At 41.7% G+C, this 13,733-nt stretch overlaps 1 protein-coding gene across 2 annotated transcripts; it reads left to right on the forward strand.

Moving 5' to 3' along the window:
* Positions 1–1,943: 1,943 nt before the first annotated feature.
* LOC145438571 (procathepsin L-like) lies at positions 1,944–10,929 on the forward strand. 2 transcript variants are annotated; one of them, XM_080315907.1, is made up of 9 exons: positions 1,944–1,947; positions 3,900–4,025; positions 4,126–4,268; positions 6,127–6,327; positions 7,425–7,616; positions 9,891–10,062; positions 10,430–10,535; positions 10,593–10,701; positions 10,802–10,929. In XM_080315907.1, the coding sequence occupies exons 2-8, from the start codon at positions 3,923–3,925 to the stop codon at positions 10,690–10,692; spliced, it is 1,017 nt and encodes a 338-aa protein (XP_080172033.1). In that variant the 5' UTR covers positions 1,944–1,947; positions 3,900–3,922; the 3' UTR covers positions 10,693–10,701; positions 10,802–10,929. The 2 variants fall into 2 exon arrangements, with proteins under 2 accessions (XP_080172033.1, XP_080172034.1); XM_080315908.1 differs by having other exon boundaries at positions 10,807–10,929.
* The last annotated feature ends 2,804 nt before the right edge of the window (positions 10,930–13,733 follow it).

The raw sequence follows: 13,733 nt of genomic DNA on the forward strand, positions 1-13,733 counted from the left end.
CTACCATCCTTGCACTTGAATACCTAGAGAGCTCTACTGCTGGCCCGCCTAAAAGCAGCATAATTTGTAGTCCTACAGCTTAGCGAAAATGGCGTGTGGTTACAGTTCTACACTCTTGATATAAGACGGCGTGAACCCGTGGTATACGAAACCATCACCTGCCTCACACACCACGGTATAAATCAAAAAGCATTTTATCCCAATGGTTCTTGTACGTAGAGACTGAGGAAGGTATGCAGGTAGGGTTTATAACAGTGATATAATTCTGAGATCCTGTTTTCGTGTGACACTTTCTGGCTGTGGATGCGCAGTGCGCACCTTTTCCGCTATGACGGTATAGCTGGCTACCCGACCGATTACGTTTAGTAAAACTAGCCCTAATCGACAGCTTGATTCGCACTAATTCCGAAAGTAAGAATTAAATAGCACAACTCCAAAATAACCATCAAACTCACAAATTCGGCACTGTTCCAAACAATCGGAGCACCGCAACACAATGATTAGTCGTGTGGGTTAGCGTCGCCGCGGAACAGGAACAGCCGTTGTGGTGAATTACTGAGAGGCGCGCCGGCTGAAAGCTGTCACTGATGCTACCTAAGTTCAGTTGTTGATTTCATAAAAAAAACTCCATATGTAGGCTACTTCGAGTAGAACTAGACATACGAAGATGCTCTGGGAGATACAGAACGTATTATACAATTGAATATAGTTTATTAGGGTTACCATATTTTGGAAATCTAAAAAGAGGACACTTTTTCAAAAATTTGAGACTTGCAAAACCGGAGAAGAATGAAGAATTCTCAAAAATCGGTGAATTTTGCCCACTTTGTGGTCGGTTGACAAAAAATACAACTTTCACGCTCAGAGCCCAAAATACCGTTTCTTCCTCCACATTGCCGGATGGTTGATTAAAAAAAAGGCCCACTTCTCGCCCAGCCGGAGCGTCACTTTTGTGCTAATTTACGGCATATCACTCGCATTTTGCTCTAAATATGACCTAAATTTTCAAAAAAGAGGACAAAATCTCAAAAAAGAGGACAAAAGGGCGTCCTCCGAGGATACTTTCAAAAAAGAGAACAAATCCTCTTAAAAGAGGACGTATGGTAGCCCTATAGTATATTCGCATCGATTTTTTTCAGCAGGCACTTGTTAGCGGTTAATTGCTGTTTATTATGACCAAAAGATTTGGCGCTTATCGCCTGACAGAGCCTTTTGCACCGCGGTCAATGAAATTGTACAGAATGTGCCGTTGTGCACACATGAAAAATGACAAAATATCAAAATGAAGTAGAAACACTCTGGTCATAAGAGGCGGTTGCACAATATCACGGTCATATAAGGTCGTTACGCAATTCGTCCTCCTTTACAGCTTTTAGAGCTAAGATACTGGACAGATCCGAGTGAAAATGGGCATAAATGACGGATAGGAAATTCGTGGTTCGAACGAAAGTGACGACCTTTATTTAGTCAACCAACCACAAAGTCGGGAAAAAATTACCATTTTTTCCTAATTTTACTCCGCAATTCTATGTCTGAAAATTTTGAAAAAGTGTCCTCCCTTCCCAATTCCAAAATATGGAAACCCTAGCATAACACACTCAAGTTTCAAATTGCGGTTGCACGATAATACAAATTCAACGGCATAAGGAGTTTTGCCAGAATCAATGAGCAATTGTCAGTTGTCAGGGGTAATCGTCAGTCAACTAGTAGATAATTGAAAAGAACTTTGTACATCGACAATCAGCTCACTAAATATGACTAACCGTCATGAAAATCTGAAATTCAAATGACTTTCAATCAAACACCCACCCTGACCTGGAACATGTAGGCCTAATATAATTGAGTGACATGAACAATTGAACATTGAAAATACACACTGAATGAAAAGTAATAGACGATAACATGATAAAAACAAGCGATGAAAAGTAACGGGGAAGTGTTGTTATAGGCAAAATGTCAGATGTCGATGGTCCAGTAATCCCGCTCGTAGACTAGTATTCATTGAAAAACCTGCGTGTGTTTTGAAATAAATGCGAGTCGCGGTTCGGAAAGTTTACCAAAGTGGGCCACGCAGATTTCTATTAGTCACTCGCCATCGAGAAATCTCAAACTTGAATGATGCATATTTGCGACTTGAGTAGGCTACTTATAAGGCCGCGATTTCGATACAGTCCTTTGGTTCGTTAAGCAGACGATGCACTGAACATAAGGTTGGTGCGTTCATGTACAATTCTACGGACGTTGTCGCAATGAAGTGGGGTTTGAGAATATACCATTTTATAACGATGACTCAGTTACTGAGTGAGAATTTTTAATTTTCGCAGAATTGCGTTTGGATCATGGTTGATAAAGTTGGTATCTCAAAAGACCAATCATGTGATTCAGTATTCGACTCGTTTACAACGCTCGTAAACGGCCCTGCTGAATTGCGCATTCGTTATTTCATAAGCTCATAATTCTAAAACATATTTTGCGATGTCACGTATTGAATGATATTGTATAATACTCATAGGCTAGCTAACGGGGTCAGAAAAATTTCAGGACAATGCTTTCCAATTCTTTCATGTGTTTACGAGATTAACAAAAGTTGTCCATGTGAATATATATAGAAGTATTATTTCCTTATAAAGATGTACCTGACCGAGTAAATACGCCGTGCTCGATCATGAGGTAGCCTACTAAACGAGAAACCGTCCCCAGTATAGCCATGCACAGTTGTACATGTACAGTGTACACGCACAATCTTAGCGTGTGCTTGTATTCAGTATGTGTAACTGTGTATTCACACCCGAAGGGCCGTAAAGGATGGTACTCGAAAACAGAACCTAGCTGTAGCTCAGAATTATATCGCGGTCACAAATCCTATATGCCTAGGTGCATACCTTCCTCAGTTCCTGCGCGCATTCATAATTCGGATTAAAATATTGCACTCAATTTATACCACAGTATGAGTCTGCGGTAGGTTCAGGTTTCGAGTACGATGGGTGTATCTTCACACCCGTATATTAGGGGTGGTACGCGGGTGAAAATACACAATCTTTTCACTAAGAGTGAGTTCATACTGGACTTCTAATTGATTTTTTTCTATACCAAGCTATAGCCATGTCACGTTATTTACACGGATCCGAATGCAAAATAGTCGCCGAGCATGTCCACTGTCCAGTGTTTACATTCGAGTCAAAATACAAGCAAATTCTACAGTCAGCGCTCGATATTACCGGACCAAGAACTGATATATCAACCTCGCATCCCGATACATGCCACCTCATTTTATCGAGTGTCCTTATATTATCTTCTTTTACTTTGCATTAAGTGCGCACGCCTCTTCTTTACATCGCCTCTAGATCCATGTGGGACGTGGCTGTCTGATTTCAAACACTACTCGTGGGCCCCGGACTACTCCAAGTCGTTGCGATACCTTCCCTCTTTTCATTGTATCGCAGTCTGGTGGTGTATTGATCTGATGTACTGAAGCATTTGTGATTTGGTGATCGCAATGTAAGATCGCTATTCGATTATTATATTCCACCCTTTCCGATTTCAATGCGGGATTCCAAGTTTCCAGAACAACTCGTGACTCAGTCTGTTTTGTTGATTTTCGAGAGATATCTCTTCGTTGTGCCCCAAAAAAGACAATGGTACATTGCAAAATGCACAATTGCACAATGCACAGGCACATGCATCACATGTCATTGATGTTCCGCAAACTAAAGCGTTACGTGTTTGCTCTGGTCATGAGGCCGCCCTTTGTCGAAATCGCTTAAAACTGACTGCTCAGAAGAAAAAGTTACAGGTAACAACACTTCAATGCGGCAACACATCGAGTGAATGGGCTAGTGATCATTATATTGCACATTTGTGATGTCGCCTTGAGCTAGTGTATTTGCAATTATGTTTTTAGAAGTTTACACAGATTAGATTGATGATGAAAGCTGTTGTTATTCTATCGTGCGTGATTGCTGCGTGCACGGCAGCAAAACTCAGCCACACCGACTATCAATGGGAGGAATGGAAAACTGTTCATGGTATGGCTTGAGACACTGCATTTTCGATGCAGCTGCTAACACATTAAGTGTAACAGCAAGTAATGGTTGTGCATCTCGTGAGTATTCTCTTGATGAACAGGTAAAAACTATTACGACTCGAGGGAGGAGGCCATTCGTCGATATGTGTGGGAGAAGAACCTCGCTTTTGTGGATCAACACAACAAGGAATTCCGTGAAGGGAGACACACTTTTGACGTCGGGATGAACAGATTCGCAGATTTGGTAACCAATGTTCCCTCTAAGCTGCGCACGTGTGCAAATGCGCAGTGCTGACACGGTCTCTGCGCACAGAAAATCTAGGTTGCGCACAAAAAAATCCAAAGCGATGACCTTTTTTTAGTCGTTACGCACTGTTTTCCATATAGGGATGGTGTGAACCTCTGAAAGGTTCAGGTTCGTGTGAACGCGAACCTTTTTAAAAGGTTCTGTGTGAACGCGAACGTGAACTTCATGACGTCACGTGACGTCATATTGCTAATTCCAACCCTGTCTTTCAATGAAGTGATAGCCTATATTAATGTACGCGATACCTAGCGATGACTCGGGCCACATAATGCCACAATGCTGAAGTACATATTGGCGTTTTAAACGTAGCTAAATGTATCAACTAAGGCAATCAAAGGATATAATACTCCCATAAAATCAATATCTTCCTTCGCTTTGCCAACAATTTCGACGAAGACTTACTAGGGAATAAAAGCCTTCGCTTTAACGGTCTAGGCCAGACCGGACAATGTAGGCCTATTCGGCGTCTGAGTATTGCTACATTGATATTGAGCAGAGTGTAAAATGGGATCCTATACTTGCTACCGATATTACCCCATCGACAAATTATACAGCCGTAGCCAACACCTCAATCGCACGGATTTGGTATTAATGATGCAGTAAAGATATGAAGTCAAAATTGACCCCGTACGCCTACTACATTTTTACATCAGAAACGTTATCAATCTCATTGATTGGTTGAATAAGCATCATTCGCTGCTGACTACGTATGTCGCTCGTGATGTTGTGTGGTTGCAGGTCTAGCTCACAACAGAGGGTCACTAAATATTCATAGACGAAAAGCTGGATATTTCGAGCAAACTTTTGTTACAAAGCAAGTAAAACTTTTGAGATTGGCAAAGTGCTCGTTTAGTGTTGATTTTTAATGCTGTCAGAGCCATGCATAGAGTGGCCCGGAGTTGAAATGAAATAAATTTGAACCAAAGATGCTATAATGAAGTGAAAATTGTAATATATGAGAAAGGTTCACAGTGCAGAACCTACCAAGGTTCTGTTGTGAACGCGAACCTCAAAATTCCCGAGGTTCACACACAGAACGCGAACGTGAACCTCACGTTCACACCATCCCTATAATTTCCAATGGTCTGCGCAGGGAGTTAGTGGGTGTGCGCAGATGCTTCAAAAATTAGAGGAAACATTGTTGGTAACCATACCGATTCGATTGCTCTGCTGGGCGAGCTAAATTTGTCGCTGAACTCGAGCCTTATCTGTATCAAATTCCCAGACAATTCTCCTGCTCTTCTCAAATAAACAGTGCCAATTCTCACTATATTTGGGTTTACTTACAGCTGTCAGTCAGCGTCTTCAAACATGGACTTATTTATAATGATTAGATTTCGCATCTGAACGACCTGTGGATTGACCACTGCCGTCGACCCGCTCACACTACTTTAGAACTAAGATGTAAAGAACCAGCAATAAATATATATTACTAATTCTGCCACTAGCTGTGACTAATAGTAGCCTACGATAAATACAGTCACTTTATGCTTTGTTAACACCGCTTTACCGGATTCCGTATCATATTGCACTTGTATGACTGATTTGGTGACACGATTGTTAATATACATTTTTCCCTATTCTCTACTAGTTGCTGACGATTAGGCTACTCCTGACGAGCGTCAGCCGAAAATATAGGGTTCATTTCAATATGAATATATGGTATGTAGAACGTTTTTTTGTGAACGTTATAACGGACCTAAGCGAATGTTAAACCTTTTTAACTGAACCCTAGCGAAAAATAGTTGACTAGTCCTGCAATAAAGCATGGGATGAACTTTAATTGCATTGACAGGAGAGCGATGAATTTGCCAGAATGTTCCTCGGAACCCCGATCGTGGGACCCAGAAATACTCCTGGATGCAGCAACACGTCAGCTTACATCCTTCAACACACGTATGGATCAGCGCCCACTACGGTCGACTGGAGAACGAAAGGATACGTAACACCAGTTAAGGATCAAGCGCAGTGTGGATCATGTTGGGCTTTCAGTACTGTAAGTGAATACAGGAATTTCGGTGCAGAGATAATCGCATCAAAACCTTCTCTAATCTATGAGGATGGTTTCGAATAGGAACCGATTTATTCATGTGTGCTATACCATATAGTCGACTATTTTCGCCTTATGGGCATAATATCGTATATGAACACACCATGAAATGAGCAGGGTATTCAACTTCGTCTGCTAAGCATTTATACTGAGGTGGTCATAGTAATCATTGATGTTACCTGAGTATTTAATGCTATATAAATGCCTACTCAATTAGCCTACAAGTAAGACCTGTCAAATGTACTCGAGGCCCGCAGTAAACCTAACTAATTAGTTTGAGAAAGTAGATCGAGATGAAACTTCCTATTTGTTAGTCAATTGCCTGTGACATATTTCGAAGTTGCAAGATGTGCCCACGTGACTATACAATGCTGAATGACTATAATGACGCCACAAGTAGCTGTAATATTCGGAATTATATTGTGTTTCCGCGATACCGGATTTCTCCACCAGATTGACCCATAAAGTTATGAAAATCTATTTCAACATAACTGGTCAACGAATTTTCACTCGATTTTTTCAAATGAAAACGTGAGCACGTGATTTTCGATGTATTTTTCGCGCTGATTTCTCATCTGCCTTTAGTTTTTTCTAGCACATCACATATTCAAAATATCATCGAATTTGTATTTTCCAAAAAATAAAAAATATAACAATGAATATTGATATTTTTCATCACTGACTCCTTAAAATGTTCAGCTTATGGTTTTATTTTGTACCCGTGACATAGAAACGGTATAACGGCGGCTTACTACGAAATACACTATCATAAGATGTACTTGGCAAAATCAAAAACGTGATAAGGATTTGGCTTGAAGTAAACGTGGCAATAGTCATCATCAAAACATAGCCTCCGTAAATAGGTACCACAAGTAATCAGGACCTACTTGCGTTCTTCAAATTTGTCGAAGTAGGCCTACTTCGTTCTGACCACCAGGCCACTTCTCTTTTAAATGAACATTCCGATTGGATACAGCATATACAGTCTTTTTATTACGATCACTACAATAATATTCAATGAACTGCTAACCTTTGATTCGCAGACCGGATCCATCGAAGGCCAGCACTTCAAGGCCACCGGAGAGCTCGTCTCTCTCAGCGAACAGAACTTGATGGACTGCAGCAAGCCAGAGGGAGATTTCAGCTGCGAAGGCGGTCTCATGGACAATGCGTTTGACTACGTCATCGCAAATGGCGGCATCGACACCGAAGCTTCGTACCCTTACAAAGCAGTGGTACGTTGGCCAAAATATTGTTCAATTCTTTGAGTTGGATTGCACAAATGCCGATCAATCCATGATCTCCGATTTGAGTCACAAAGAGGCCGTTGCCAAAGGTTATACGCCAGGTGACGTGTCTTAAAGTTAACCGGCTGTGCGCTTAGCGTTTGAGGCCATGGTCGGGACCGGCTGGACATGAGGTGCTTTATATGGATTTTGTCGCGTGCAGTTGCTGTGTTAGCTGAAGCATGGCCATGGCTGAAGATATTATACTCTGAAATGTCTGCGCGTATTAAGGGCCTAATACAGCTGATAGTACCCTGTACTACAGCATACTATATGATTACCGGAATGATATTGTGTAAACCAGGGCTTTGGGGCCGGAGCCGGAGCCCGGAGCCGGAGCCCCGGAGCCGTGCATTTTCACCGGAGCTGGAGCCGGAGCTGGAGCTCTACATAAGCTCTGGAGGCGGAGCCGGAGGCGGAGCCGGAGCTGGAGCCCGTTATTTGAGGAGTAGCTCCGGCTCCGACCTATTTTATAAGATGCTATTATATATGCCACAACCACATCTGCTGATTTATCATAATTGAACAGCAGGCCTGAATTTTAATGCTGTGCACAGAAATGGCGTAGAGCAGGGGCGGGCAACTTCTCCAGTCGGCGGGCCGGATATAGGAAAATTAAGTACTTGGTGGGCCGGATTGCTGAATCGGCATTATTACCGGAGATTGCTGAATCGGCATTATTACCGGAGATTGGCATTGGGACGCAACAATGCTGTTTGGCGTAACGAGAGAATAGCTCAAGAGAAAAAGAGCCAGACAGCATTGTTGCGTCCCAATGCCAATCTCCGGTAATAATGCGGATCCGGAGCTGGAGCCGGAGCTAATGTATGATAGAAGAAAGTTCCGGAGCCGAAGCTGGAACAGTTCAAATTTACGGCTGCTCCAAAGCCCGTGAACCCGGGATTTTCATAATGTTCTGTATTTGCCGTTTGGAATTTAGGTTACGCGCGGTATGGCGAGATACCGCATGTAGTAAGGGATTTAAACTGGGAACGTGGTTGAAGATGGATGCAAAAGAGTATGACTCTAGGTTTGGTAGCGAAAGGTATTAGTAGCAGGCAGCAGTGGCATGAAGTAGTAGTAGTCGTAGTAGTAGTAGTAGTAGTAGTAGTATAAGTAGTTAGGGCATGAACTAGTAGGTATAGTTGGCTTTGTATTCGCAGGATTGAGCGGATGTACCGATCGTAATCTCTGCGCGGATAAATTGGCTGGGACACGGCATGGTCAGTTGGTCACTGACGATGCTACGTGAGTATCTACGGCAGTGGTCGGGAACCTTTTTCGTCTGAAGAACTATACATGCCAATCAATTGTTACGTCACAATTGAAAATTCGTGACGTCATGGTAGTACTAATTCGAACTCAATACATTGGATTCATCGTGGGCGCCCTATTTTATCTATAAAAACTCGTAGGCTACTAATCACACTGTGATAGTGCAATTTATCGTAATAGCTAAGAATTTATAATACATGATATTAATCTAAATAACTATAGCACTGATCCCGAAAATCTAAATATTGATCGACTTCTCAAATTGGCGGTAGCATAAACGTTGCACTACACGCCTACATTTGAACTTCAGTACTAGAAAGCTACTTATCAATTTGGACGTGGATAGCGAAGCGTTGTTTTTAATTTGGATTTGTAATTGGAATGTCACTTCCAAGGCAGTTCATTTCTCGGTGTAGATCAGTAAGACAATGTGTATTTGAAAACTAGATTGTCATAAAGAGGTCCGGTACATTTGCCCGTGAGCATCGCTGTTTATTCTGCCGTAACAATATAATATTGTAACTGCATAGACTTGTGGTGTTTTCCGTTAGCTTTATTGTTTTTAGGAGCAGGCGGCAGGGGCAAATGACGAGATCCCGTTATTGCTTCGAGTATAGGCCGTAGCGGAGTCGCTACAATATTTTTGTAGACTATACTGACTTCTAGTATCACTTAAATGACAGGGCGATATTGAAATACTATTTGAAAAATAACTGAAGATCAAAAAATCTGCAATACATGCCATTCGTCGTATATGTCCCATGCAGTTTCTGGTATACCTATATACCGGTATAGCACAATGATTTCGGTTGTCTAGTTTTAGAGATAGAGTTTTCGATCCGCATCTGCGCTAGTCATCCTTAATCATATTCGAGTTGTTTTTCGTAGAGAATATAGAGGGAGGTTATGACAAATAATGTGCTGATTTCGTCTAACAACTATTTCCAGGACGAGAGCCCGTGCGAATACTCAAAGGCAAACATTGGCGCTACCATCTCGAGCTGTGTGGATGTCACTCCACATGGCGACGAGAAAGCGTTGGAAAAAGCCGTGTCCACCGTGGGCCCAATTTCCATTGCCATCGATGCTTCTCAACAAAGCTTTCACCTTTACAAGAGTGGTGAGTGGTCTGTTCGAATCGTACCCTCCGATACATTTTATGTCGTCTTGAGTCACTTTGCGTATTGACTCGACTTGTACTCAGTCATTGCGCATGACTGGACCAAATCCTGTGACTCAAGACAACATATATATGACTCGATTCAAGTCTCGTGTACCAGGAACGATACTGAAAAATAGGCCAAGAAATTGTATTTTATTGGTTTGAATAAACACGTAAAGAGTGAGAAAATGAGTAAATGAATGCGAGGCCTTCGATATCGATTGACTCATTGTGACTCGGGACCTTATGGCTTGTTTACAACCCTGGTTAAAGTTGATAAAGAATATCACTCGTGGTAGGGAAATGGTTTGCCTTTTCGTTCCAGGCCTTTACAGTGAGCCGAGATGCAGCTCCACCTTTCTTGACCACGGCGTGCTGATTGTAGGGTACGGATCAGAACAAGGAAAAGACTACTGGCTTGTCAAAAACAGGTAAAAAATGCGAGCCTTCTTGTCTGTGACCCGCTTCTATATATTCGTGAATTTCAGCTGGGGAAAGCAATGGGGAATGGAAGGATACATCAAGATGTCAAAGAACGCGGGAAACCAGTGCGGTGTTGCAACCCAGGCCAGCTATCCAGTCGTATAAATTGAAAAGGTGTGTGATGTTGCTAGGGATAGTAGCCTACATACCAAAACCAACGCCCTCACATATATTGACATGTGGCAGGTTTACAATCGCAGTACTTTATTTTTAGAGCAGTTGAACAAGTATACATGCTGTTGGAAAGCGTAAGCATATGCAATCAAGAAGGATATTTGTGTTTAATATATTTTGTGACCATGCAATAATTTCGTTAATAAAATCGATTACAATATGATACAATTTTTGACCTATTGGCAACAAACGATAGTATCCAGACAAACGTGTAACAGTTGGATTTTTTGATAGAAAATGCTTTACCACTGAGCTTCGCACTAAAGCTGCAGCGTATCAATGCCTCAACATAAAACGGCCTTAAGTCGGCGGCCACGCGACCTACTAGCACGACGCCTAAAGTCAGGTAGACAATTAAAAACACACTCGAGGAGTTCGTGATCAGTGACTAGAGATCACGGCCAACAGCAGAGGCAGGGCTGCTCAACGTCGGTCTTGATGTGTTGTATTGGCAATAGTGTTTCGGCCTACGCGCGAGACTTGACACGAGCGGATTCTCCAGATATCCTTTTATTGTTTGATAGTCGCAGTCTCACAAAAGGTGCGGAAGTCGTACGGTATACCAAATATAGCAGCCCAGGAGCACAATAAACAAACTAGACAATTATTTACTCACAATCAAAAGTATTAGGATTAGAGCCCAACCGGTTGGTTCGCCGAGAATATCGAGTAGATATCACACTTTGCAAGAAATATCGGTATCGGTAATTGAAGCTGAAAAAATATCGGCAGTTTTCGTGGCGTCACAGCATAGTTATAGGAAATCAGAAAACTATAATCTCTGAACGCTGGACTCGAAATATTGATAGATTGCACAATGCACATGTACAATGTACATTGTACAATGTACATTGTACAATGTACATAGCTTTCACTTTACAGGTGTCCAGACACACCTTTTCTAGTTTATCTCATGTCCAAAAATAGCAATGGCTGTAAAGCTGTTCAGATAAATGCTCTGAAGTTTTTAAAATGCGTTTTTAAGGTTCATTCCACATCTTTTGAATATCGGCTGGATATATCGGTGAAGATGTTAGATATCGGTTTTATCGCTATCGGCCCAAAAATCCATTATCGGTCGGGCTCTAATTAGGATAGAGTAAATGAAAGTATGACAGAAATTACTACACGCCCATCATTGATTTCAGGAAGGTATGAAGATGTAGAGACAGAAAGTGAAATTACTCCGACGAACGCGGGAATTGTTAACCAACGACAAACCAGTGATAATAAGTTAGTGCGTGTATCGAATGTGACTGTGGAACGGAAACTCCCGTCTTCCCATTGTTATGTCACCATTGACTAATTCTAGCAGTTATGGTCAATCGCATCGCAGCAATCGCAACAATTCGCCGTAGGTTATATGTCATATCACAATTATAGATACTCGACGTTGATAACGCAATTACTACCCTAATCAGTTGGTGGTGATCTTGAAACTTGCTGCAGTGTTAGATGACAATGACATCATCAAGATATACAATTCGCAAGTTAGTCGCTCATCTCGGCATGCAACACAATTAAAATCTACATAGACCGATACTGGCTTTTGCGAAAAATCCCTTATGCGCTAGGCTGCGCGCGCCTATATACTCGACTTCGATAACGAAATAATTTCCCCAAATGTGGAGTAACAACCTTGAAGCTTCGCACAGAGTTAGAACCCATAAGCCGAATAATAGATACGAAATCTCGTCGTCTCTCACGCTATGAAACACCTTCAAAATCTACACAGAGCAATACCTGCTTTTGCGTAAAATCTGTTTCGCATGTAGGCTGGATATCATAGCGTGAAAACGAGAGTTTCCGTTCCATAATAGTCATATTCGATAGTGCGCGGCAAGGATGCGATACTTTTTGTCGTCCACTCGCTGCTAAAGACCTGACTCTGTTTGATGGATGACGGCTGTTCATAACGCTCTTTCGATTTATTAGTATAATGCAGTAATGCTACTTTAATTGCCATTTGATGGAGTCATAGTGACTCCGGATCTCCGGTTGGCAAATACAGTCATGCGCAAAGTGCGGTGTGACAAACTATTTCCGGAGACTTTGTCTCGTTCTGTGTGACTTTCAGCCGTTGCTATGTTATTGTGCAAATGTGCATTGTGCATGCATTGCTTACAGTATATAGCAGGGGTCGGGAACCTTTTTTGTCTGAAGATCCATATTGGCCCTATTTTTTCACTTTAATTCCCAAAGAGCCATATATGCCAATCGACTGTTACGTCGCAATGGAAAATATTGGTCACGTCATGGTAGCACTAATTCGAGCTCACTACATGGGATTCGTAATGTGTGCCACATTAAAAACTCGTACTAATCATGCAGATTGCCTTATTTGATTCTGCGAAACTTGAGTTACGAACGTAGGTTCGTCGCGATGGCACTTTTAATTGTGAGAACCCATGATCACATGTGTAGGTGCAGCCAAACATAGTCACTGCAGCAGTATATATATTCATACCCACTCTAAGCTGTGATGGTTCAGTGACGTCGGGTCAGGGGAGGCAAGTGAGACAGTACTTCACCTGTCGTCAAGATGAGTGAACGAAAATTGTGAAACCTTCAATTACTATTGGTATTTGCTATCGATGTTCATGACTGACAAGATTTTGAATATTTTTCTTCTAAAATCACACAATTTTCATATTTATTGTACGAAAATGCAGTGCGAAACGAGAGGTAAGGCACAGACGGGCCAAGCCTCACCATTGTTAACACAATTCATCCTAAATAGCTTAGAATTTAATATAACTGATAATAGTCGAATGTAAATGTAACGAACGATATGAAAATCTAAATACTGATCGACATCTCAATTCTCAAAGTATTCGGCGGTAACTTATAACGTTGCGCCACATGCCTACATTTTACCGCCATTAGGCTACGACGGAGCTACTTACCAATCAAGAACGTGGATGGCTATGATGCTGTTTGTAATTCGAGTTTGTAATTGTGAATGTAACGTC

This window comes from Botryllus schlosseri, chromosome 5, assembly GCF_051294905.1.
Source record: "Botryllus schlosseri isolate E-star chromosome 5, Bs_hap1, whole genome shotgun sequence".
NCBI classification, from domain to species: domain Eukaryota; kingdom Metazoa; phylum Chordata; class Ascidiacea; order Stolidobranchia; family Styelidae; genus Botryllus; species Botryllus schlosseri.

Excerpts from the sequence above, each read along its gene's own strand:
- LOC145438571 (XM_080315907.1), top strand. The coding sequence starts at position 3,923 with ATGATGAAAGCTGTTGTTATTCTATCGTGCGTGATTGCTGCGTGCACG. Across the intron at positions 6,328-7,424 it reads CATGTTGGGCTTTCAGTACT|ACCGGATCCATCGAAGGCCA; the intron begins GTAAGTGAATAC and ends TTTGATTCGCAG. Across the intron at positions 10,063-10,429 it reads CTTTCACCTTTACAAGAGTG|GCCTTTACAGTGAGCCGAGA; the intron begins GTGAGTGGTCTG and ends TTTTCGTTCCAG.